The sequence below is a fragment of the Camelina sativa genome, chromosome 5 (genome assembly GCF_030686135.1).
Source record: "Camelina sativa cultivar CO46 ecotype springtype chromosome 5, ASM3068613v1".
NCBI classification, from domain to species: Eukaryota; Viridiplantae; Streptophyta; class Magnoliopsida; order Brassicales; family Brassicaceae; genus Camelina; species Camelina sativa.
Window position 1 is genome coordinate 15,147,400 of NC_141884.1, and position 27,282 is coordinate 15,174,681.

At 35.1% G+C, this 27,282-nt stretch overlaps 5 protein-coding genes and 1 pseudogene across 5 annotated transcripts; 3 read left to right on the plus strand and 3 right to left on the minus strand.

Moving 5' to 3' along the window:
- Window positions 1–747: 747 nt before the first annotated feature.
- Window positions 748–4,157, minus strand: LOC147943779 (uncharacterized). The gene is made up of 6 exons (XM_087512364.1): window positions 3,590–4,157; window positions 2,437–3,140; window positions 2,247–2,313; window positions 1,967–2,077; window positions 1,524–1,709; window positions 748–1,088 (listed from the first exon to the last, which is right to left on the minus strand). Exons 1-6 carry the CDS (start codon window positions 4,155–4,157, stop codon window positions 748–750), a joined length of 1,977 nt encoding a protein of 658 aa, XP_087368490.1.
- Window positions 4,158–5,646: 1,489 nt separating this feature from the next.
- Window positions 5,647–14,115, plus strand: LOC109132855 (protein neprosin-like; annotated as a pseudogene).
- Window positions 8,933–10,055, plus strand: LOC104786913 (uncharacterized). The gene is made up of 2 exons (XM_019245931.2): window positions 8,933–9,696; window positions 9,807–10,055. The coding sequence occupies exons 1-2, from the start codon at window positions 9,109–9,111 to the stop codon at window positions 9,864–9,866; spliced, it is 648 nt and encodes a 215-aa protein (XP_019101476.2). The 5' UTR covers window positions 8,933–9,108; the 3' UTR covers window positions 9,867–10,055.
- A 3,464-nt stretch (window positions 14,116–17,579) lies between the features above and the next one.
- Window positions 17,580–19,974, plus strand: LOC147943780 (putative glucuronoxylan glucuronosyltransferase IRX7). The gene is made up of 4 exons (XM_087450112.1): window positions 17,580–18,297; window positions 18,594–18,961; window positions 19,040–19,290; window positions 19,375–19,974. The coding sequence occupies exons 1-4, from the start codon at window positions 18,021–18,023 to the stop codon at window positions 19,835–19,837; spliced, it is 1,359 nt and encodes a 452-aa protein (XP_087306238.1). The 5' UTR covers window positions 17,580–18,020; the 3' UTR covers window positions 19,838–19,974.
- Window positions 19,975–22,406: 2,432 nt separating this feature from the next.
- On the minus strand, window positions 22,407–23,420 carry LOC104786916 (uncharacterized). The gene is made up of 3 exons (XM_010512391.3): window positions 23,146–23,420; window positions 22,810–22,930; window positions 22,407–22,707 (listed from the first exon to the last, which is right to left on the minus strand). Exons 1-3 carry the CDS (start codon window positions 23,320–23,322, stop codon window positions 22,505–22,507), a joined length of 501 nt encoding a protein of 166 aa, XP_010510693.1. The 5' UTR covers window positions 23,323–23,420; the 3' UTR covers window positions 22,407–22,504.
- A 66-nt stretch (window positions 23,421–23,486) lies between these two features.
- LOC104786917 (alpha-L-fucosidase 1) lies at window positions 23,487–25,477 on the minus strand. The gene is made up of 3 exons (XM_010512393.3): window positions 24,753–25,477; window positions 24,434–24,670; window positions 23,487–24,360 (listed from the first exon to the last, which is right to left on the minus strand). Exons 1-3 carry the CDS (start codon window positions 25,325–25,327, stop codon window positions 23,619–23,621), a joined length of 1,554 nt encoding a protein of 517 aa, XP_010510695.1. The 5' UTR covers window positions 25,328–25,477; the 3' UTR covers window positions 23,487–23,618.
- Between the last annotated feature and the right edge of the window lie 1,805 nt (window positions 25,478–27,282).

Sequence of the window (27,282 nt, forward strand, 5' to 3'; positions counted from 1 at the left end):
TTAATAATAAGAAAATCTAAGTATCAAATTTTATTGCATAGATTTGTTGCTTTTTCTTTTGCATGAAGTTTATTTAGCGATGTTTTCAATAATATGCAATAAACATGTATATATTTAGGTGGTGACTGGTGACTAAACGATAATACTAGCCCAAATCACAAGGGTATATTCTATGATCGACATTTCATATTGGCTCTGTTCATTTTTAAGTCACTGAATGAGCAACTGCGACAGCTTAAAACAGCGGTGATAACGGCAACTAAAAAGCAAAACGATAATGGTAAAAAAAAGTGGAAGACGCGGATGTGTCTGCTAGAAAGAGAAAAAGTGTCACGGGGGAGAGAGGAGTCGCCAGATTTTCTAGCGACTATTGCGACAGCTCATCTGAACAGTGCGGTGACTCTTCTTCACACTAGTAGCGACTCTTCTTCACAGCAGGTTGAACTGTTCTTATCTTTTTTTTTCTCTGTCGCAGGCGCTCATTGAGCTACTTGAAAGCGAACAAGGCCATTATATATAAAAGAATTGACAGATCTAATAAGAATAAACTCTTTAAGACATATCAAAATGTTTTGTATTTTATTGTCAAGATCACTCGGATGATAGCGAATTTTGTTTTGAACATTCTTTTTTTTCTCAAAGAAATTATATTGATTTAAACTGAGTCATTACAAAGTGGTTGCGATAGCCAAACAGGCTTTGTTACAGAATCAACATAATATTCAACATTTTGACAACCAAATTTTGCTAGAGAATGAGCAACTGAATTACATGATCTCTTTTTAAAAGTACAAGAAAAAGGCAAAATTTTGATCTCCAAAACTGTATATCTCTAAGCAGGTTTGATAGAGAAGCATTTTCCTTATGTCCTTTAACAAGTTTAACAAGGGTCGCAAAGTCTCCTTCAAATATTGTCGAAGTATAATCTCGGATCCATGCATGTTGGAGGGCCAGTGAAAGAGCCTTTGCTTCTGCTTCTAAAGCTGATTCTGAAGGTAGTAGCCTTGATGCTCCCCAAACTAGAGGATCTCCCTGATGGTTTCTGATCATCCATCCACCCGTTGTGATATTGCTATGAGCATTAAAAGCTGCATCAAAATTACATTTAAACATAGAAAAAGTAGGAGGTGACCAGGAATCTATGTTTGGTGTCGAATTGTTATGACTGGGACTTCCAAAGAGTAAGGGGTTGTTTGTCCAGTCTCTTGTTACAGAGTGAGCTTTTAAAACAGTTAATGTAGGTCCTTCACGAATTCCTTCAAAGACTAAAGAATTTCTAGCTTTTCATATTTGCCACAATATCTAGAAAGGCAAAAGTGAGTCATGTGTGTTGTTGTGATGTGTTGATAGATTAAGAATAGTTCGAATAGAATATTTCACATCCGTGTGCAGTTGATTTATGTATCGTGGTGAAATGCCTGACATGCGCCAAACCATTCTTGCAAAAGGACATGTGAACAGAGCATGGAGAATTGATTCATCCTCTTGATTACATCTTGGACAAAGAGCAGGAATACACATACCTCTAGTACGTAAACGGATTGTTGTTGGTAGAGCTTTTGAGAGAACCCGCCATAAAAAGTGTTTGATTTTTGGTAATATTTGGAGTTTCCAAATATTGTTCTTTAGCTCAATTGAACCATGGGGAATGTCTGGTGCGGGATTTGGATCAAAGGGGTTGTGAGTGAGAAACCAGTACCCTGATTTAACTGTATATTCGCCAGAGAGTGTATATCTCGAGATTAACTTGTCCTCTGTTTCTACTTGGGATAAATACACCTTTTTGATAGCTGTGCAATCTTTTGGGTTCGCAATGGTGTCTAGTTGTTGTGTATCCCAAGTACGATAATTCCCCGTCCTCTTTATTAAAATATATGATGTCAGGTTGCAGTTTGGATCAATTGTTCTTATCGGTCGAGGTGGCTTGCCCTCCAAAAAATTATCAATACTAGTCGAATCGATTTACCATCTCCAATCAAGAAACGTGAGCCTTTCTTTATCAAGTCAAGTCCATGTAGCAAAGAAGACCATCCATAAGATTGATTTTTCTGTTCTTTTGCATCCAAAAACTTATCATCTGGGTATTAACATGCTTTCATGACTCTTGCAAAGAGAGAATTAGGAAATTTTAGTAGTCTCCACGCTTGTTTAGCCAATAAAGCACCATTGAACTTTTCTAGGTCTCTGAATCCTAGCCCACCCTCTTTTTGAGTATTTTAGTCTGTTCCATGATATCCAAGGAATACCTCGATGGTTAGCATTACGTTCCCACCAGAAATTCATTATTAAAGCTTCAATGTCTGAGGTGACCCCCTATGGTAGTTTAAAACACGACATAGCATACACGGGCATCAAAACTGCAACTGATTTCATCATTATTTCCTTCCCTGCAGGGGATAGCGTTTTTGCACTCCAATGAAAGGTTCTTTTTCTCACACGGTCTATAATATAAGTGAACATCTCTTTCTTCTTTCTTCCAAACTGCTCATGGAGACCTAAATATTTTCCTCCTCCGCTATGATTTGGTATGTTAAGAATCGCCTTTAATCTATCCTGAGTTGCACCGTATACTCGAGAGCCAAAAGTTATGATTGACTTTGATGTGTTTATTTGCTGACCTGAGTAGTATTCATATATATCGATAGCATCTTTCAGGGCTTGACAGTTGCGTCTATTTGCTTGACAAAAGAATAGGAATTCATCAGCAAATTGTAAATGAGTGATTCTCGGTACTCTGTTTCCTATCTTGATTCCCCTAATATCTCCATCCTTTGCACTTGAAGTTATCAAATGGCTTAAAATATCAGAGCAGAGTATAAATGGGTATGGTGATAGAGGGTCACCCTGACGAATTCCCCGTTGTGGTCTTATATTGCCATAAGGAACACCATTGATCAATACAGAGTTGTTAACCGATTTTATTGCTGACATACAAGCTATCCATTGATCACAAAAACCAAACAGTTGTAGCGTTGTTTGTGAAAAATTCCATTCGACTCTGTCATATGCTTTACTAACATCCGTCTTTATTGCTATATAAGTCTGTGAAACACGTTTTCGAACTTTCAGTGAGTGCATCAATTCATGAGCTATCATGACATTATCCTGAATTATGCGTCCTGGAATGAAAGCAGCTTGTGCTTCAGAACAATTCCATTTAGGTGTGGTTTTAATCTTTGGACTAAACACTTGGAAATTATCTTGTAGAAGACATTGCAGAGAGCTATCGGTCGATAGTCAGAGAGTGTTGTTGGATTATCTATCTTCGGGATCATAGAAATATTTGTGTGATTGATGTTTGGTTTCATTGTTGACGTTCTGAAGAAAGACTTCACTTCCTGAATTACATGCTTTCCTATCGTGTCCCAACACTGTTTGTAAAACCGGGCTGTAAGGCCATCTGGTCCAGGTGCTCTATCATCCCTAATTAGGCATATTGCATCGTATATTTCTTTGTCAGTGAACTCTCTCGTTAAACTGACATTAATATCATTTGTTACAATTGGGACAAAATCAGCCAGTTCATTGGGAAAGACAAGGTGATCATTGGTGAAGTAAACTCGAGTAAAATACTCCTGCGCGTGCTCACCAATCTCTTTATCCCCCCGAAGTAGATTTCCTTGACCATCTAAAATGGAGATCATCCTGTTTTGTGCATATCTTGACTTTGCAGAGGCATGAAAGAACTGAGTATTACGATCACCTACAGCCATCCATTGATTACGACTCTTTTGTTTCCAATGTTTTTCCTCATCATTGTAAGCTTTCGTTAGGTGCTCCTGCAAAAGTGGAACTTGTTGTCGTACTAGTCTGATTGGACTCTCCATTGCCAAGTTTAATTTCTGTTGTAGACATTTTATTCTTTTTTCAGCATTTAAGCTTGATTGATGCTTTAGTTTTGCCATGGCTTGTCTACAACTAGATATTCTTTGGTTTATGGGGATATCAATGTTATTGTTTTCCATTGACCATCCCTGCTCAACCACTGAATTGAAAGATGGAATATCACAGAGTCGTTTATCAAATTGAAAGGTTCTTCGGCATTGAAATTGCCTCTCATTAAAGTGAAGAAGTAGAGGCTTATGATCTGAACCAGTATAATCCAAAAATCCAAACTCTGCATTAGGAAAATTTGCTTGACCTGAGGAGTTTATCATTGCTCGGTCTAGACAGCAGTGGACCGTATGTGAATGGCGTTCACCCACCCAAGAAAATCTATTTCCTCGTGATCGAACATCTAAAAGGTCACATATGGAGATCATATCTCTAAAATCTCGGAATGTCTATTCCTCTCGAGCTGGTGCTCCCAATTTTTCTTCGTTTGAGAGTATCTCGCTAAAATCTCCAATGAGTATCCACGTATTTAGACGAGATGATGATAGGCTTTTAATCTATCCCAGAGATGGTAGCGTTCACTCTGAGTTGGGTGACCATACACACAAGACAAGTGGAAACATGTATTATTTAGAGTTACAGAGATGTCAATGAGTCTCTCATCCTTTGAAATTAAGGAGAGAGATACATGACTTTTCCACATCAAAGCTAAACCACCACTCCTTCCTTGAGGAGGTACAGCTATTAAGTTTGAGAATCCTAAATCACACATAAGTCTAGATAATACATCACATTGGTTTAAAGTTTCAGAAAGAAAAATAACATCATACTTAGTAGTTATACATAGACGACGTAAACGAGATTTTGTCAACGGCGGACCAATGCCCTGACAGTTCCAAGATATGACTCTCATATTGGATCTGGGGGTATCGGGCCCCCTGCGTCTCCGTCGAATCCATTGGTGAATGAACAAGAACCCACTGAAACCGAAACTTTTCCTCTTTTGCGGAGTTGGCTACAGGACCGCCATCTCCTCTGCTGCTTCAGCCTTGTTAAACTCCCCCTCAAACCTTACTCTCTTACGTTTCCTGAAGACAAATTCAGACAGTGCATTATCACTGCTTTCCTCTAGGAGATCTCCTTGTCTCTTACTCTGAATCGCTTTCCCTTGATACTTTGCATGAAGGTAACGCATCCGTTCAGCAGTTAGGTCAGGATCCTCAAAAAGACTTGGCAGAGTGGATGAGGAGACAGATTGAACACCATTTGTTGGCGCAATTGTAGTTGACAGAGGAGGCATTTGGAGTCTTGGGATGAGAGTCACAGGATCAACAGTTTCGAGAGTTGGAGACTCAGACATATCATTCCCACCATCAAAATGGTTGTCTCCATCATGTTCATCATCAGACTCCTCCGGGTCCGAGTCATCAGCCGCATCAAAGAATAAAGGGCATTCTTTTGCATCATGTTTCAAGGAACCGCATTTCTTACAGAAATTCCTCAACTTCTCATAGCGGAACTTAACAATCGTATTTTCTCCCACAATAAATTGGATATTTTTTTGAAAACAGAGGGGAATTCCTAAATTCCAATCTATCCTCACACGAACTGCTCCTACTTGGTTTACATTTTCATCATAGTCTACTTTCGTGACAAAACCTAGTCTATTACCCACCCATCTAGCCATAGCGTTCGTCAAGTAGAGAATAGGAATACCTTGTATTTGTACCCAGAAGGGGATGATTTTTATCGTGTCCTCACTGATATTGGGGTACCATCTGTGTGTGGATAACATCCAGTCGTTGAAAGACCATGGCCCTCGGTGCAGAACAAGATTCATTGATTTCTCTGTTTGAAAGCGGAACTGGACTCGTCCCCCATCAAGTAATCGCCCAACGCATTCGTCAGCCAAACCCCATACCGAGGCATCTGGCGTATAAGAGCGCGGAGGTTTTAAACATTCTAAGCATAGTAGTGATAAGCGAATCGTCTAATAGCTGAAATTGATCAACTCTTGGAAAAGCTCAACAAACCTTTTCTTAAGTCGATCAATGTAAATTCTTTTTTTTTTCGGGATTTTACGGAGAATGATTACATCTAGAAAACACAAAACGTTTCATTTTCGCTAATTTTTAATCTGTAGTTACATGTGTAAATATTGTAATTTTGTGTAGAGTCCAGATGAAGATATATATAATAGATTGCGTTCATATGAAGAATCATCCAATTATGATTATCATTTATTTAAAAACCACACCATTCAGGTTCATAAAATTTACTTGATCTTTAGTCACTAAAATATTTTTTTAACATATATTTCAAGATTGTATATATATATATATATATATATAAATATAGTGTTCTTATTTCCAAAACAATCGTTAGATACTATGTACTTGTCAAAGCTCTACAAATAGTAGATAAAATTTATTTAAAAAAAAAACTTATATAACACCATTCTAAATTATTGAGCTAACTATTGAACTAACTATGTTTGGAATATCATTTATTATGTTTGATAAGCTTCATTTCTTCTAACGTCATTTTTTAAGATGCAACTACGTTTTGTTCCTAAAGGATCAAAAAATGAATCAACAAACACCAAGAATCAAAATATGTTGACTCAACTCTGGACAATCAATGGTATATGCCTGAAAAACAGTATTCCAATTAGAAGAACGAGAAGAGAAGATATTTTACGAAGAAAATCAGTTGAAATATATGGAAAAAAAGAATCCAACGACATTCCTAACACTTTACATGAGGTGCATATATTATTCAACAAATATTTGAAAAGCAGTAATTATTATCTTATTGATATATATATATATATATATTAATATATATGCATGTCTCGAGTTTCTTATATGTACATGTACATATATAGTATGCCATAATGAAAGTGGATGGAAAGTTCCATGGAGCCAAGGTAGATATAAACGTGTGGAAATTTTACGTACAAACGGCAAAAGAGTTTAGTCTAGCACAAATGTGGGTTTTGGCTGGCCCTTCTTACTCAGAAGTTAACAGCATTGAAGTTGGATGGCAGGTCTTACATTATATTTTCAACAACATTTTTATAAGTGTATAAATAAATTATATTTTTTTTCCTTTTATTGGTACCCTATTATTATTAATCAGGTGTATCCGGGTCGTTATGATGACGAAAACCCTAGAATTTTTACTTTTTGGACAGTAAGTCAATGTGTTAACTCATTTTTTGATTACTTTTTTCAGTGTGTTAATTTTCATCATATATCATATGATGGTAGTTATATATACTAATAGACGGAAACTTTTCCTTATGTGTTGTTTGGTAACATGAAAATAGGCCGATGTGTACAAGTCAGGATGCTACAATTGATTTTCCAGGTTTTGTTACTATTAACCAAGCATTTGTCCTAGCCTCCTAGGTGAGGCTATTAAAGAGGTTTCTATCTTGAATGGGCAACAATATTATATTACCACAACTATATGGAAGGTAAATATAGTAAAGAATTTTTGTCATCATATAACTACCATCATATGATATATGATATATTGCAACTAAGAATGAATGTTACATTAATATAGGATCCTCGTTCAGGGAATTGGTGGTAATATAGGATCCACAAATTGGTGCGACACAAATTCATTGGGGTGAAGAAATTATAAATTTTAAAGATGGTTCACAACACACGACAACTAAAATGGGGAGTGGGCATTTCGCTGAAGAATGATATAAGAAAGCTAGTTATTTTAGGTATCTTGAAATACTTGATGAAAATGATAAACTAAAACAACCTGAGAAAGGTTATTCTGTAATAAAATAATTATTTTTTATTCAGATATGTGGTCTGTTAGTAGGTTATTTATTGGGTTTGTTATATTTTTTTTTTAATCATTTGGGAACCAAAAGAACAGGTGTTAAGCTACATGTCATGCTTATGTTTATAAAGACAAGTGTTAAGCTACATGTCATGCTAAAGCTTATAAGAGAACAAGTGTGAAGTTGCATGTTATGATTGAAGCAGTGTTAGACACTTGTTCTCACACTTGTCACCACTGTCTTTATTTCTACTATGATGGATGATTGAGATTAAATTAGAAGACAAAACCCTTATGAGGAGTAAGGTCCTCTTCCCTCCTATAAATAGATGATTTGCTCCATCACAAATCAACACAAAAACAAAAAAAACACATAAAGAAAAGAGTTTATAGAAAAGGGGAGAGAAACCTTATCTTCCACCTAAAGATCATCTAAAAGTTTCTTTTCAAGCCTTCAAACCATTGAAGAAGAAGAAACCATTCAAGGAAGCATCATTTCTACAATGAGTGGAGGTATTACTTTAATTCTCTTTATGATTCTATTATGTGATTAACATAGATGTTTAAGATCTTGGGGTTCATGTTAAAAATATGTTTAACATGTGGTATCAGAGCTTATGGTTATGAACATCTAATTAATCCATTAAGAATAATAGATTTATAGTTTAAAGAACTGAAAATTAAAGCTTTAAGTTATGATGTTTGTACACTTGAATTTTGTTTGATTTAAGTTTCAAGTTACAATCTTTGTTTAAAAAAAAAATAAGTGATAAAAGATTGGTTTCTCTTAATGTGCATAATTAAGAAATTGATATCACCATAATGGTTTTATCTTATAATGATTTGCACATAGAAAACCAAAATATTTAAATTTTGATATTTTTATGTATTAATTAGCTACCCACAGGTGATTTGCACATAGAAAACCAAAATATTTAAATTTTGATATGTTTATGTATTAATTAGCTACCCACAGGTAGGCTATTGACATAAAACATGATCAATAATTTATTAGAATGTTTGTATGTGAGTTAATTAGGTATATTCACAGATAACTTAATTGATCTGATACAGCATTCGAGAAAAGTCTTTGAAAGCTATGACCTTAAGATATATAATAATGACTACCCACAGGAGCATTAAAATTTGAAGTCATATGCATTCAATAATTTTTTTTATTAATGTGTTGTTTAAATTTTGAACCTCAATTAAAGCTTGTTATATCTCTAAATCGCAGCGTTATTTCCTACTAATTTGCCATCTATGGTCTCTACTGTTCCGATCCTCACAGGAACCAACTTCTCATAATGGAAAGAGAAAGGTGAGTTCATATTAGGAGTACTAGATATGGATTTGGCACTTTGTGAAGAAGAGCCAGATCCCTTAAATGTAATTAGTACTGAGGAAGAAAATGCCCTCCATAAAGCATGGGAGAAAGCGAACAGATTAAGCATGATGTTTTAAAAAATGACCATAGCTAGCAACATCAAAACTTCCCTTCCATATGCAGATAAAGCTATAGATTATCTAGCAGCTATAGAAGAACGGTTTAAGACTGCAGACAAATCCCTTGCAGGGAAACTTATGGCAGATCTTACAACCATTAAGTATGATGGGACAAGGTCTATGCATGAACATTGCATTGAAATGAGAAACCTTGCGGCTAAACTAAAGAATTTAGGAATGAGTGTGGACGATTCATTTCTTGTCCAATTTATCCTAAATTCACTACCTCCTCAGTATGGACCCTTTCAGATCAATTATAATGTAATTGATGAAAGGTGGACATCTAATGAATTGGCTAATAAACTAGTCCAAGAGGAGGCTAGACTTGGTCGTGAAGGAATTAAAGTTTCCCATCATGTTCAAGGAGCTGGACCTAAAGTTGGGTTTAGGCATAAAAAGAGTCATCAAAGAGCACAACCCACAATGAACGATTATGTTCAAGTTAATCCGAAGAAAAAGGCAAAGAAAGATTACAGGTGCAACTTTTGTAAAAAGGTTGGACACTTTCAGAAAGATTGCCCTAAAAGAAGAGAATGGTTCGAAAGAAAGGTAATCCTATGGGTTCCGTAAGATTTTCCGAATCTAATCTTACTTATGTTTCTTCCAAAACTTGGTGGATTGATAGCGGTGCTAATGTACATGTAACTAATTCCGTACAGGGATTTCTTACGATCCAGACCATAAATTCACGTGAAAACTACTTATTAATGGGAAATTGAGACAAGGCACCAGTTGAAGCTGTTGGCACATATCGTCTCATTTTAGATGAGGGATTTTTTCTAGATTTATATCAGACTCTTTATGTTCCATCTATTTCTCGTAATTTAGTTTCTATAAGCAAACTTGATTTGGATGGTTTTAAATCTACTCAAGGAGATGGTTGTTTTAATATATTTCTGAACTCTAAACGAATTAGTTCTAGAATATTAGTTGATGGTCGTTATATGTTAAAACTGGCTGATCAACCTTATGAGACACATCTCTCCTTGTATTATGAAAGTAGACTTAATAATAAAACATGTACTGTGACTCATATTTCTTGTGGCATAAAAGATTAGGACATATTTCTTATGAAAGAATTAAAAGATTGGTAAAAGATGGAGTCATTCTGAATCTTGATTTTACCAATAAGAAAATGTGTATAGATTGCATTAAAGGTAAGCAAACTAGACACACTAAGAAAGGAGCCACAAGAAGTATACAGCTTCTTGAAATCATACATATAGATATTTGTGGACCATTTGACGTTCCAAATTTTGGAGGTGAAAAGTACTTCATCACTTTTATCGATGATTATTCACGTTATTGTTATCTCTATTTATTGCATGAAAAATCTCAATCTGTAGATATTGTACAAGCATTCATTAATGAAGTTGAGAGGCAATTAGATAGAAAGGTGAAAATCATAAGGTCAGATAGAGGTGGTGAATTTTATGGCATATATATTGAAACAGGACAACATCCTGGACCATTTGCCATACTCCTTCAAAAATTAGGAATTGTTGCGCAGTACACAACGCCTGGTTCTCCATGGCAGAATGGTGTAGCTGAAAGGCGTAATCGTACTTATATAGAAATGGTTAGATCTATGATGAGTCATGCTAACCTACCTATATCCTTGTGGATGGACGCATTACGTACTGTGGTCTATATTTTGAATAGGGTGCCTAGCAAAGCAGTTTCAAAAATCTCTTTTGAACTGTGGAAATGCTGGAAACCTAGTCTGTCACACCTCCAAGTTTGGGGGTGTCCAGCTGAAGTAAGAATATACAATCCACAAGAAAAGAAATTAGACTTCCAAACGATCAGTGGTTTCTTTATAGGTTACCCTGAGAAGTCTAAAGGATATAGATTTTATTGTCCATCCCATAGTACGAGAATAGTAGAAACCAATAATGCCAGTTTTTTTGAGAATGATGAGATTAGTGGGAGTGATAAAGTCCGTGATATAACTATTTAGGAAACTAGGGTTGATATTCCATTACCCTTAGTTTCAAATTTTGGGGTTCCTAGCATTGTTGAACCGTTAAACAATGAGGAAACCCCATTGAATGATCACACACTCCATAATAAAAAACTTGCCAATAATGATAATGAAGCACAAGAGGAACCAGCATTAAGAAGATCAAATCGTACGAGGAGATCAGCTATTTTCATGACTTTGTGATCTATCAAATAGAATCTGGAGAAGAAAACATTAAAGATCCGGTTTCTTATTCACAAGCCATGAATGATGTGAATTCTGATAAATGGATTGATGCCAGTAGAGATTAAATAGACTCGATTGTTAAGAATGAAGTTTGGGACATCATTCCATTGCCTGATGGACACAAAGCAGTCGGGTGTAAGTGGATCTTTAAGACCAAACTCGACTGTAATGGCAATGTAGAACGATATAAAGCCAGACTTGTAGCCAAAGGGTTTAGTCAAAAGGAAGGCATCAATTATAGTGAGATTCTTTCACCTGTGTCTAGAAAAGACTCTCTCAGAATTATTATGGCGTTAGTAGCTCAGTATGATCTCGAGTTACATCAAATGGATGTGAAAACTGTCTTTCTTAATGGAGACTTGCAAGAAGAAGTCTATATGCGCCAACCTGAAGGCTTCATAATCGAAGGTCAGGAAGATATGATTTGCAAATTGAAGAAATCAATATATGGACTGAAACAAGCTTTGAGGCAATGGTATCTAAAGTTTGATGAAACCATCACGAAATTCGGTTTCAAAGAAAATGTTGTGGATCCATGTATATCACAGTGGGAGTAAGTTCATATTTTTGGTATTGTATGTTGGTGATATCTTATTAGCCAGTATTGATCTTGGTCTACTACATGAGACTATGAGTTATCTCTCTAAGAACTTTGATATAAAAGATATGGGTGAGGCATCCTATGTGATAGGAATTGAAATATTCCATGATAGATCACTATAAATTTTAGGATTGTCTCAGAAAGCATATATTGATAAAGTTCTTGAGAGTTTTGGCATGATGATGTGTTCTTCTAATAATGTTCCTATGCAAAAGGGTGACAAGCTTAACCTTAAGCAATGTCCGCAGAACGAAATGGAACATAATGAAATGCAAAAGTACCCTTATGCATCTCTTGTGGGAAGTTTGATGTACGCACAGGTCTGCACTCGACCTGATATTAGCCATGCAGTCGGAATGTTGGGTAGATTTCAGAGTAACCCATAACTTGCTCATTGGAAAGCTGCGAAGAAAGTTTTGAGATACCTAAAGGGAATAAGAAACTACATGTTGACATATCAAAAATCAACACATCCACAGATGGTTAGATTTTCAGACTCAGATTTTGGTAGATGTGAAGATTCTAGGCACTGTACTCTCGGCTATGTGTATCTCCTTGGTGGAGGTGCCATTTCATGGAAAAATCAGAAGTCAAAATTGATTTATACATCCACCATGGAGGGTCAGTATGTAGCATGTTATGAGGCTTCTATTCAAGGAACATGGTTGCGGAATTTCGTGTCAGAGTTTGGGGTTTTGAATTTTGTTGACAAACCTCTAACTCTTTACTGTGATAATCAAGCCGCAATCTTCTTCTCTAAGCATGATAGGATATCTAAAGGAGGAACTCAAATATCTATCATTATAGCAAGATGTTAACAGAGAAAAGTTTGTCATTGAACACATAGGCACTGAGCTAATGGTAGCAGACATATTTACGAAAGCATTACCTCCAAAGACATTTATCAAGCATGCAGAAAGTATGGGTCTAGAGGATAGCACTTAATTATGTTATCTGTTAATTTTTTAGCCTTGTAAATATTTTAGCCTATGTTTGACATTTATAAGATCCCTCTTATGACTTTTACATCTTCTATTCTGTTTCCAACGTGCGCACACATTATTGTTTGTTGGAATTATTGATAACAGAATACGTCTTAAAAGACACCAAAGAGACCATTAATAGATAACTCCTACTTATGGAATAATGTTTATGGTCTAGCTATGAAAAGTAGTCAATGTAGTAGTACATGGAAGGAATCATGTTGCAAAATGATGTGTGACCGCCATGACTCTCATTGGTTCCAAGATTAGCTAAGACACTTATGAAAGACCAAATAAAAAATATAACATATTATGCCGGCCTTATGATTCCCGAATAAAACCATTATACTAACGACCAAGTGGGAGAACGTAGAAAATAATTATTTCTTACCCATGTATGTGGTCTTATAGTTAGTAAGTTATTTAATTGGGTTTGTTGTATTTTTTTTTTAATCATTTGGAAACCAAAAGGACATGTGTTAATCTACATGTCATGCTTATGCTTATAAGGACAAGTACTAAGCTACATGTCATGCTAAAGCTTATAAGAGAACAAGTGTGAAGTTGCATGTTGTGAGTGAAGCAATGCTAGACACTTGTTCTCACACTTGTCATCACTGTCTTCATATCTACTATGATGGATGGTTGAGATTAATTAGAAGACAAAACCCTTATGAGGAGTAAGGTCCTCTTCCCTCCTATAAATAGATGGTTTGCTCCATCACAAAGCAACACAAGAACAAAAACAACACATAAAGAAAAGAGTTTATAGGAAAGGGGAGAGAAACCTTATCTTCCACCTAAAGATCATCTAAGAGTTTCTTTTCAAGCCTTCAAACCATTGAAAAAGAAGAAACCATTCAAGGAAATATCATTTCTACAATGAGTGGAAGTATTACTTTAATTCTCTTTATGATTCTATTATGTGATTAATATAGATGTTTAAGATCTTGGGGTTCATGTTAAAAATATGTTTAACATATTCTTCTATTACGAAGGAGAGTTGTTATAATATTAGGTCTTGCCTATGATGTAAGATTGGGACTTAAATTTTTTTATGGAAGTCCTGGTCGAAATCATAATTGTCTGACTATAATTTCATTTTTCTTTTTGAAAAACATGCATGTATTTATAAAAGACGAGATTAGACTAATTCATTTACATTGGTTTTGAGTTATAAAGTCAAGTGTTGTTCATTTACGACCTGCGACTGCGAGAAGTTCGTTTGACAGTTGCAAGACACGGCTACTAAACACGCAATCAGTCGTTGTGACTTGTGATTGAATTGTTTGATCGCAAGAAAAATCAGCAACGCAACTATTTAACTAGCAACTAATCGTGCGATTGCTAAACGAACAACATCCTGCGATTTTAAAATTGTAGTTGCAGTCGTAGGCGCAATCGCAATCACAGCTGCTTGCGATTATCAAATGATTAAATATTTAAATCTAGCATTAAACCATGTTGTAGAATCATTCCGATTTAAATCTAGCAATAAACCATGTTCTAAAATAGTTAAATTTAACTAGTCGTACTGTTAAATTATTGGAAACCCAAAAAAACTCCGATAATCATAGAAAGAGATTCGACGAGTGCAGAAGTTGTAACCAGAAAAATCCAAGATAACAAATTGTTTCTGTCTCTCACTCACAGAACGATTACAAAAAGAGATTGATGTCAAGAATATAAATCCAAGATAACATATCGCTTGGCCATACTCAGAACATCAAAGCATGAAAAAATTACAAAACAACTATCGTGACTTAACTAGAAAAGATGATGTAACAACAAACCCTCTAAATTATCGAGTGTGTCTTACTTCTCTTAGCTTCTGAACAATACCCACGATAAGCGGGTGCGTCATTTGAAAATACATATCGATTTGAATAGTATGTATGGAGGCTTTATGGATTTTGGGAGTAATAGCGTTCTTAGTTTTTTTTTTTTTTAATGTAAATGTCCATATTCGTGTTAACATGTTTAATGAATAATAAAAGAATATACAACAGATGGAATAGTTTCAAGGATTACAAAACAAACCAAACGTAATAGAGTAATCGCTAACCCACCCACCCATTTCTACAGTTTTTACGTTAGTATTTTTTTTATTTTTCTTTTTTAACATTATATTATTGGTCATGCATTATGTCATTCCAACTTTGCCAAGCAACCTCTTGAAAATGACACTATACCTTATATTATCAGGTTTATTATATATAAAACGTAATATGCGATTGGACGCTAATCCTAACACTAAACTATCTATTCATACACTATTGAAATGCGGTCGGTTAGCAAAAAGAATGATTTGTGATAAGTTGATAACCGAACATGCATGGACTTCTTTATCCCTTCTTTTTGCATAAACAAAAGGTGTAAAAAGAAGTGGCTGGTAGAGTGTTTTTTCCTTTTTCTTATAAGTTCTTATACGTACCTAAGTATTACATAAAAGTTAACAAAAAACAAGGTATCACATAAAAGTTAACAAACAAAAACGCGTTGAGTTGAGAATGTGTATAAGTATAACTTGAAAGCGTATGTAAAATCATGGGACACTAGTATTCTATTTCTCGAGAACTCTGATCAATTAGTGCAAAGATTGAAAAGAAAATGTATGCGATCATGTATAAGTTTTCGAAAATATTAAGGACCACTCGTGGTGGTGGTGGTGGTGGTAAGCACTGATACAAGTTTCCTTGATGCTTACGGAAACAAAGAGGTGGTTCAACTCATTTTCAATTCTTCTTTGTCTTGTAATGTTTTTTTTTTTTTTTTTTGAGCCAAATTTAACATTTTATTTACTAAACTGAACATCGAATTATTTTTTTGGTCTCATTAAATAGTTTTATGAAAACATCACATCGATGTTCTTATACTTTCCCATGGGCCATACTTAGCTTGCTGACTATACTTCTCTGGCTTAGCTTGATCGTATTGAAGATATAGAGAAGCCAAAGAAAATTAGTTGGCGCGTCATTTTCTAAGTGGATACAAATTTATTTATTTCAAACCACTATTATTGTTAAATAATATTGTAAATCGTTTTTATAAATTTGGATAAGTATAAGTTTTATAAACCTATTTTTGTCCATATTCCTACTTCTCATATAATCTAAATTAGTTAATATAATATTATATTTTTAAATCAAATTAGCAACCATATGATTTACGTGGTTTGATTGATAAAGAAAATAATAATATTATATCTTTTAATCAAATTAGCAACCATATGATTTACAAGGTTTAATTGATAAATAAAAAATAGTTACGAATCTATATATTATATACCTCATAACAATTATCTTACAAACTGGGTCAGATACATAACTCAAAACAGTACGAAATTGTATGGGGGTTACCAGTCGAAACCACTAATTAAGTTTTACTGTGTCATTAAATCTAATTATAACATTAAGAAAAATCTACATGTCGTAATTATAGCTTTTTCGTTCATATTTCTCTGGTTTGTGAAGGAAAAAGTGATTGCGTTGTATGACAAATGTTCATTGGTTTGATACTAATTAATATAATTATATATTTTCGTTTTAGTAAAGGAACACCATTAACAAAATTTGGTGGCTACAATGGTTCCAGTTGGTTCCCTATTCGAGTTGGGTCCTTATCTCTTGCCGTGTACGGATATAATACTCAACCTAATCTGATCAAGGATAAGGTTTTATAGTCTTTAAATAAATTGCGGCTTAAATCAAAGTTTTATTAAAAAAAACAAAAAAATTTGGGCAAAGTTTAATATATAGTGTCTAATCCTGAATTGTACCTTCGCTCGTTCATTTCTAATATGTGATGTAAAATAACTTTATCTAGAACTGAAGGGAAAAAAAAACTTGGATGAAATGAATTGATCCCATTACCGCATGTTTGCGCGTTTTTTCTCATTTAAACGCTAATCCTAAGTTCGTAAACTAAGATAAAATTTCTGTAAATATCATATAATAAAAAAATTAAGTGTGTTGTTTACAAAATAGTGTTACACAACAGGTTACTTATTCGAATATATCTTTCAATGATCAACGCGGTGACACATAAACATACACACGATCAGTTGGACGAACCAAACCATGGCCAATCTCACTGGTAACACAACGAATCGTATTCCACACCACAACCTTATGTAGTCGCCTAACATAGACATATTTTCTTCTGAATATTTTGGTGAACCTTACGTCCTTATATACCAAATTAAGTTTTGTCTTCTTGCTTCTATACTCATATTCATGCTTCTTTCCCCTTTTGCAAAAAGTAAGAAAAAAAAAAGACATTATTATTTTAGCAAAAGAGTGTTTCCTAACAATCCAATAATTTCGTATTTATTATATATTTCAAATATTATCATGTTCTTTTTAAAAAAAGTATCATGTTTCTTTTTTTTTCTTCATGTTTCCTCTTATTTTATTTTATTTTTCTAAATCTTCCTTGAAATGAATGAGCATGAATCCAACAGCGTCCTGATCCCGATTCCCAAAAACCTCATATTAGGTTTGAGAGAGTCCGAAAATATACTTTTCACATAAATCAGTTAAGTGTCATACTTATTAATTTCACAACTTTACAAAAATATGCAAAATCTGTCATTGTCACTTTGAGATGTAAGGATTTTTAAAGATTGAGTCTCTTAACATATAATAAATTTGTATGCAATTAAATACCTCCTACGTAAGAATGATGATAATCTCCTAGTATTGCTATCATCTACAAAAATACGACTTTTTGGCATATGAAATTAATAATAATTAAAAACAAAAAAAAAAAACACCAAATACAAGAGAAATAAAGAAATTATATTAGAAACTTGAATGTATAATATCGCTTAATAATAGTCAACAAAGAAAAAAGAAAAAAAGAGATTTAATTAGAGAGTCTTCATCAATCTTTCTCCAAACTTCTTCTATTGTTTGTTCTGCCTTCACCATTCCTTAATCTCCACTTCATCTCCCAAACCCGAATCCGAAAACCCCTCTTCACCAACTCAAAACCCTATTAACTCCATCCCAACAAATCAGATGTTTCGAATTGAACAACCAGCTCAGGCCACAAGATTCATCCCGAAGAAACAAGAACGATGATAACGCATAAACAGAGAAGAACAGAGAAAAGTCTCTGTTTCAAACAATACTACAAATGGATCCTCTGTTTCTCCCTTACTCTCTATTTTCTTGCTTCCTTTTTTGTCGACCATGATCAAGATCAAGATCAAGAAGATAAGTCTTCTCCTCCACGATCAAACCCTCTTCTTACTAACCCTAAACCAAAGCTTTTCGCTTCTCGTGCCATGTTTGAATCCAAAATCCATGACCACAAACTTGGGTTTGCCCCTCAACGTCCCAACATAAGAACAGGTAAGATCAATTATGTTTTATAGTATATTCACAAAGACTAAGACTATCTATAGGCATCGGGGATAAGTCTAGGCTTCGGTCCGGTCTACTGCACGTTTTAGTTGAACAATCTTAACTTGTCATAAGTTTTTTTTTTTTTTTTTGAATAAATGTTAAATTATATTCAAAAGAGGGAAAGGAAAAAAAACGTTTTACATGGCTTGTGTGTTACTTTTCAAAAGGAAAAACAAAAAAAAAAACACGAACAAAAACAATATTCTTGTCATAAGTTATAACTATGTTTTTTTTTCCCTTAGATGTATTCAACAATTTGAAAATCTACGTGTATGACTTACCTTCAAAGTTCAACAAAGACTGGTTAGCCAACGACAGATGCAGCAACCACCTCTTTGCCGCGGAGGTGGCTCTCCACAAGGCGTTTCTCAGCCTCGATGAAGAAGTGCGCACGAAAGATCCTTACGAAGCCGATTTCTTCTTCGTCCCTGTCTATGTCTCTTGCAACTTCAGCACCATCAATGGCTTTCCAGCGATTGGTCACGCACGATCACTCATCAATGAAGCGATTAGCCTCATCTCGACTCAATACCCGTTTTGGAGTCGAAACAATGGCTCTGACCACGTCTTCACGGCTACACACGACTTTGGCTCTTGCTTCCACACTATGGTTAGTTTAAAAAATGATTTGCCAAGTTTTATATATATACATTTATTTATATACTTAAATCTATATTTGGTTGTGAAGGAGGATAGAGCAATTGCTGATGGAGTACCAAATATTTTGAGAAACTCTATAGTTTTGCAAACTTTTGGTGTTACATATAACCATCCATGCCAAGAGGTAGAGAACGTTGTGATACCACCGTACATCTCACCGGAAAGTTTAGAAAAGACTCAAAGGAATATTCCGGTAAATAAAGAACGAGACATTTGGGTTTTTTTCCGGGGCAAGATGGAGCTTCATCCCAAAAACATCAGTGGTCGCTTCTATAGCAAGTAACAAACACTCTCTTGTACCAATCTCTATCTCTAAACTCGTGACTTGAACTAAAGACGCTTAATTTTTTTGTAACCTATCAGGAGAGTAAGGACGAAGATATGGCGGAGTTACGGCGGTGACCGGAGATTTTATCTTCAACGGCAAAGATTCGCCGGTTACCAGTCAGAAATAGCACGTTCTGTTTTTTGTTTGTGTCCTCTAGGGTGGGCACCGTGGAGTCCAAGACTTGTTGAGTCGGTGGCTCTTGGCTGTGTTCCCGTGATTATCGCCGACGGGATCCGTTTGCCGTTTCCTTCCGCCGTGCGTTGGCCGGATATCTCGCTCACGGTGGCGGAGAGAGACGTCGGAAAGCTAGGGGAGATTTTGGAACACGTGGCGGCTACTAATTTGTCTGTCATACAGAGAAACTTGGAGGATGAGTCTGTTAAGAGGGCCCTTGTGTTTAATGTTCCTTCAAGAGAGGGAGATGCCACGTGGCAAGTTTTGGAGGCTTTGTCAAAGAGATTGAATAGGTCTGTTAGAAGGTCAAACTCTTATTCGTAAACCAATATAATTTTGACACGTGTATATTACTTTTTTCTCCTTTTCATTTTTATTTTGGTGTGGCTGGTGAGAGTTTTGTAATTTGTATATTACTACTACTTTGAGAATTAAAAAGTTGAATGAATATTCATAGTAAATGAATTTTGATTTTCTTACTTTCAAAGTAATTAATAGAAGTTTTTATTTGGATTTCTGATGAATGTAATGTTATTTTTTTATTTATTTTACGAATTTTGGCCCAATAAATGACCATTTAGCTAATAAGGCCTAAAAGTGAATTGTGTTCGGTGATGAACAGTAATTTAGATTTTGAAACTTACCGATCTATACAACGAGTTAACAATGCAAGAAACATTAAAAAAAAAAATCACAATCATAACTCATAATAAACAAACATCTTCTTACTTCATCATCTTCCAACTTCTAGAGATCACAACGTTTAGCAACAAGAATCAGATGGAAGAGTTTTTTCACAACACAACATTTGGAATAGTAAATAACTTTTGATTTTCTTATTTTCAAAGTTATTGATAGAAGCTTTCATTTGGATTTCTGATGAATTTAATGTTATTTGTACATAATGTTTTTTTATTTATTTTACGATAAATTTGTCAATTTTAGTACTACAAATTACTACTACCAATCACAAAAATGTCATATAGGGATTTTGTCAAATTTTGCACAACAAGTGACCATCTAGCTAGTAACTTTGATGGAGCATCTCCATTGATGGAGTCTTAGCAAAGTTGCGAAAAACATTTTTAATTGTTAATTTTGAATAAAAGTGAATAAAAGTGAAATAAACAAATTTTGAAGAAACTTTTTATTTTTAAGGGTCCATCGGTTAAAATAGGGGTCCTTAATTTAAAATTTTTATTTTAGAAATTATTATAGTCTAATAAATTTTGTTTAATATTTTTAATATTGTATATTTATAAAAACTTGAAAATGAATATATTTCCTAAGATTTTAAACAAACAATTGCATATTTAAAACACATCAGATCTGGTTGAAATTACAAATACGCAGTGTCGTGAGTCAGGCATCAAAATGATGCAATACATTCAAACCAGAGAGATTTGGGACTAAACCATTGTACAAGTAACATAGACATTAATGATACAGGAAACAGAGGAACCCTACGTTTCACTATTATTCACCGCGCGTTTAGTTGTTCTTGAAACATAATGACCATGGCTGCCGCCATTATGGGTGCACACATATCTGATCACTGCATCAAGAGCAAAGAGATCTTGTATCAGAATTGACTAATTTGATTCCCTTCAAGATTAGGAATCCCTTCTACTTTACCTCTGCTATATCTCCACCTGCACTGGCTTTGGCAGAACCGTTCGTCTTATGGGAATCATCTGCTGCATATACAGACAAAATAAACATTTTAAATCCGCAGCAAAATATGAATCATAATCAGATAGGAAATATCTTCTGGATGCTATTTCAACCATCTATCATCAAGAATGTCCATGGAAATGTTTGAAATGTCTTATAGATTCCAAGCAAAACAAAACATAACATTGAGTACTGACTAGATACATCCAGAATGGGGGAAAAAAGCTAAAAACAGAACATCATAAAATAAGAGATTGGTTAGGTTCAGAATGATTATTACCTCCTTCTTATGGGATGTCAGAAGTCCACAAGGTCAGATTGTCCCTAAGGAGTTGCATAATTAAGGTGCTGTCTTTGTATGATTCCTCGTTCAGAGTGTCAAGCTCTGAGATAGATAGCATCATCGAACGCCTGCTTGGCAAGGTGACATGCCCTGAAGAGAACAGAAAAAAAGAAGAAGAAAATAACAATCTCAAATATCAAAAACAATGAGTCTTTTCTTTTCTTAGTATATACCAGAAGCCATGGCCGAGATTACTCAAGATTTCAAATTCGAAAAGCTTATGTTTGTTTTTTTGTAGATAGTTCAGCCTTTACCTTCTTGTCAATATTTTGTGCAGTAGATCACATAACAGATTTGTTACACTGATGCAACTTAACTAGAATCTGTTGGAGAACCTTAATAGAGCACTCTCCAATACAAAAGTTGAGCGTGTAGAGGTGTCCAAGATCCTACAAGCAAGAGTTCAGAAATCATCAGCTTTGTCCAAAGGCCAAAACACTCAAACAGACAACAACACAAACAGTTTGTTTGATCTTCTTACTCAGACCTTTTCCACCCATATAAACAACCCGATAATCAGAGCAGCTAATTTGATCATACTTCTGGAAACTATCTCTATCCTCATGCATATGGTAATTGTCTAGATAGATATTAAGCTAATCATCAGAAAACAGCGGCGGCGTTTGGTAGGCTGTATGTTCTGGATACTCCTGCATTCAGAACAATCAACTCTCAACAATCAACTCTCACATTGATTACATATATAAAGCAATCTCTTTGCTTCACTTAAGCTAAAGAGAAAGTAACAGGCGTGATGAATTAGGATCGATTTCTCCTTTGACGGACCTTCCTCTGAAAGATTGAAGCGTGATGAATTAGGTTCTTTTCACAAAGATTGAAGCATCATTTAACCACGAATTCGATGATAACGAAGGATTTGATCAATAGAGATGGTAGAATGGACTTAGCAACGAATCATAGTATTTGAGATCAAACAACTTGTGCTTGTAGCATTTATATGTTTTACTCCAACATTAGAGATTGTGATTTGTTATGGAGCAACTCCCCAAAGAAGCATTCTTTGTGAAAATCTCTCTCAAGGTTACAATTGCAGGCTGAAATCCTGATCTTAGAGGAACAATAGAAGCAACTCTCATGTGTTGAGCGTTTCGGTTGTGAGGCCGAGTCAATGTCACCCTTAGCATTTCTCCATCAAAGACCTGATTCACCATTGATGCTGCAATGGGAACAAAAACATCTCAAAGCTTTCAATGTAATGTCAGATGCTATTGATAATCTTCTCAAACTTAGTAAAGTGAATTTGATGGTTTATTATTACCGGTTAAAGGATTGAGCTTGGTGAAGTGAAAGAACTCATCAGCTGAACAACCAAAGAGAACAGTCGCAACTCTATCAAAACAGATCACAGTTTTCACTGATGTATCTGTTGCTATAGACATCTGTTAGATTTTTAACCAAAAACACAGATTCTTCAGAAAAGGCTGAAACTTTGAATTCCAAGTTTCTCAATCCACAGCTCTTACAAGAGATTACGTAAACCCAATTTCTAAAATCCCTAATTCACAACTGCTAAAATATCTAAAAATCGAAAGGTTGGAGTTGCAGAATTGGCATAGTGATGAAGTGGCAAATCAAAAATCGAAAGGGTTCTTACGAGAATCCGGTAGAGCAATTTGGGCTCTTTTGATTTGCAGAATTGGCATAGTGATGAAGAGGTAACGCCATTCTTGTCTGAGGGAAGGACTCTCTGGCAGCGAGAACAAACTCTGTAGCAATAGTCAGTGAGGTCGACGGCAAGCAACGTGCAAAGAACCGTTTCAGTGGCTTCCATTTTTCTTTACTTTAGGGATTTCTCTGGTTTTGTCATCAAAGTTTTCTCCTTTTCCATTAAAACACTTGGGCCGAGTTACAATTAGTACATAAACCCCCAATCTCGGCAAAAAGGTCGTTTCTTTAGCTTTATAGGTCATAGGTGAATTTATGACTAGGCTTCAAAATACAAGGATTCATCATATTATTTACTTTAGAATTGACAATCATACTGTCACATATATGAAGTGATGCACATAAAAGGATACTCTAGAGGAAAACCAAACACTTATGTGGTGTATCCTTGAGAGTTGTTTATTACAAATCATGTAGTTGTTGCTCCTCCTTGAGTGTCCTTGTGATTGTTGTTATCTTTGTTGTGTTTCCACTTGAAACTGAAAACTTGTCCATGTAGATTCCAAGGTATGATATAAGTGGGTCGGCTCTCGCTTTGTCCACAACAAGCTTTAGAGACCGCGACTCAACCTTCGGAAACCGTAATAGCCTTTTGTTCCCGATCGTCGTGCTCCTCACAACTCTCTCCCACTTCCCGCTTACAGTGTTATGCGTCTCGAGATGGAAAGACGCGACTCTCTGACCCATATGTATCGGTTCTCTAATTTCCAAAACGTTAAAACTAACTGAGTCTTTAAACTCCAAGTACAACTCCCATTTCTTCTCATTCTCCTCTGGCGCCCAGTACTTGTCTAATCCTTCTTTCAAAACATTCTTAGGACCAAACTGTGAAACTTGACCGCCACGAATACTGCTCGAGTTAACCAAGGCTTTACGGGCGAGATTGTTCGAGAAAATAGACTTTTTCATCTCGCGGAACTCCTCAAGAACCTTAATGTCTTGTTCAGATATCAATCCTGAAGAATTAGGAGGCACATTAAGCAAGAAGAGACAGTTTCTTCCAACTGAGTTGTAGTATATATCCAAAAGCTGAACAGCCGGTTTCGGAGACTCCAAAGCGTGCCAAAACCAACCAGGTCGAATCGATACATCACATTCCGCTGGTACCCAATCTTGCCCAAAGCCATCACCTTCCTGAGAATACCTGTACAAGATCCAACAAATTCAAGTTCTTTTCTATAAAAGTTTGACCATTTGACTATTTGAGAATGACTTACAAAGGATCAGTGTCACCAATCTTGGCATTAGTTCGGTTAAAGAGTGACCAGCAAGTGGAACCAGCGTGTCCAGCTTCATCACCGATCCACCGGACATCAGGACCGGCGTCAGAGAAAATAACAGCTCCGGGCTGAAGCTGATGGATCAAACTAAACCAAGTATCAAAGAAATATTCCATATCTTTCTCTCCTTCTCCCTTAGCACCATCTAACCAAACTTCTTTAATCTCTCCATAACTATAAAAGATTCAACCTTTTTCAAAACTTTGAATTTATAATCACAAACCCATTTGATTGATATGAGAAAAAAGGAGCTTACTTTGTTAACAACTCGGTCATTTGACTCAGGTAAAACTCGTTATACTCCAATGTCTTGCCATAACACGGATCATGACGATCCCATGGAGAAAGGTAAAGACCAAGTCCAATTCCAGCTTCCGCCGCCGCAGCAGCTAGTTCAGCCACGACGTCGCCAGCTCCGCCTCTAAAGGGGCTAGATTTGACGGAGTAATCGGTGTATTCGCTAGGCCAGAGACAGAACCCGTCGTGGTGCTTAGCTGTGAGGATGACGCGGGAAAAGCCTGAGTCTTTAGCGATTTGGACCCATTGGGTTGCGTTGAGATGGGTCGGGTTGAAAACAGATGGGTTGGCTTTTCCGGTGCCCCATTCTGAGTCGGTGAATGTGTTGGGTCCGAAATGGAGGAACATGGCCATGGATCCGAGTTGCCATTGGAGCTGTTGGGATGAAGGGATGGGTAAGATTGGAAGTGGGTGTGGTTTTAATGGAGATGAATTTGAGATTTTGAAGGTGGAGAGGATTGAGAAGAAGAGGAGAGTGATTAGAGAGTTCATGGTTCTTGAAAGATTATAGTGGACTTTACTCTGGTTCTTCATTTTCTTCTTGTCTAGGTCCTTCAATGGAGTTTTTGTTGTTTCTTTTGTTTTCCACTTGAGCTTTTTCTATTCCTTTAGCTTTGGCTGTAATTAGTGTGTTGGAAACTTAATGCAAACGCAATAGATATTGTTTTTGTAACTATGGGACTTAATAACAATTATGATGACAAATATGTTTTTTTATGAAGTTAATATTTTTAAAAAAATGTAAGGATAATGAAAATCATCAAAGATCTGTATATGAAATTTACAGGAAACATAATTTATTAAATCATGGTTAACAATTTACTTTGTATATGATTAGACAAATTCATTTAACATAAATTGAAACTTTGACAAAACAATGGTTCAATTTCTATGTAGAGTTTGCTATATATGCGATATGCCTATTACATCTTTTATAATTTATTCAGTTATACTAACTTCTAAGATCAAGAATAAGGTTTCATAAAGATCACATTCATCAGTAGACGAAATTGACACCCCCGTTCATAAGATCACATTGAAGTTAATAATCGCAAGGTACATTCAAATATCACTTATCCTGAAATGTTTTTGTAGTGTCAAATATAACTATCTAGAATTTGGGAGACTCGACAATTTATGACCTTAATAAACCTTTAGCAATACTAGCAGCTTATCTTGGGTTCACATTTATTCTAAGAACCCAAGAGGGATGGATTTTTGTAACAAGTCTAATAAATTGATATTTCTTCTACGAAAATGATCAGGCAGAAGATGACTTACCTATTTGAAGGTGGTGGAGAAAGCATTGGCTCATTTGCGATCGACATATTCAGTCTAGCGTTCAGCCTTGAGCGTGGTGTCAATGTCATCAGTAACCATGCAAATTTCTTTGCTAAGTTAGGCTCTCCATCTATATCGTCGCCGTCGTGCAATTTACTTTTTTCTTTTTTTTTTCTCTTACTTGATTATTCCCTAATTCAAAGCGTTAAACAAAATTTGAAGATTAAAGATACAATGAAAATATGGTTATGAAAAAAACAGCAAAATATAGTAGTAAAAGTTTTGTCTTATAAATAGAATTTTTCTTAAAGGCCACATATTTGTTAGAATGCATATATATTAACTTATTTATCATATAGTTTGTCACTAACAAAATCACATATAAAGGAATATAAATAATGTTCCCACCAACAAATTGTCTTTAATTTACGATTCTAATTTGAAATATATGCACTAGACCATCCTTTTTTTTTGTTTTTTTTTTTTTAATCTTAACAGAAGATTTCCGAGTTCCCACAATGGAAATCTAAATCAACAAAAACAAGTTCAAAATGTTAATAATTTTATACAATCTGCTTAATGTATTAAAATAAGTCCCCGCAAGTTGTATAGTTTTATAACTAGCCCGATTTGTAATCTCTTATTTTTCTTCCACTTCTACTACACTCACACGTTTAAGTCCATTTTCAGTCGTAGTGAAATATAATTCTTGTATCAATATTTTACAACTGCCATACATTAATAATTTTAACATATATAACAACCAAAATTAAATAAAATCGAATTTCTAGTTAGTAGACTAGTAGTTACAACTTACAAACATGTTTTGGTAATTTCAGGATAGCGTGTGAGAGAACACAAAGATCATTAGAAAAAAAGAAAAAAAGTTTTTAAAATACCTTAATATACCTCATTTAATGCAAGTTTGTATTTAATTAAATAAAAATAGGAAAAAAATAAAAAGCTGAGTAAAAGAGAAAGGACTATAACAACAAAGTGTACGGTACTGTGAACCCTCCAACACACACACACACACACATACACATACACACACCCTTCTGTTACGCAGCAGCCGTCTCTGAAACTTTTCGTCGTCTTCTATCTTCTCCTCTCTGTTGTTGAAACCTCGATAAACTCAAAATCTCAGAGATTCATCAAAGGTTCGCTCTCTGCTTTTTGTTCTCTGTAAATGCGTCTCTGATTTTGTT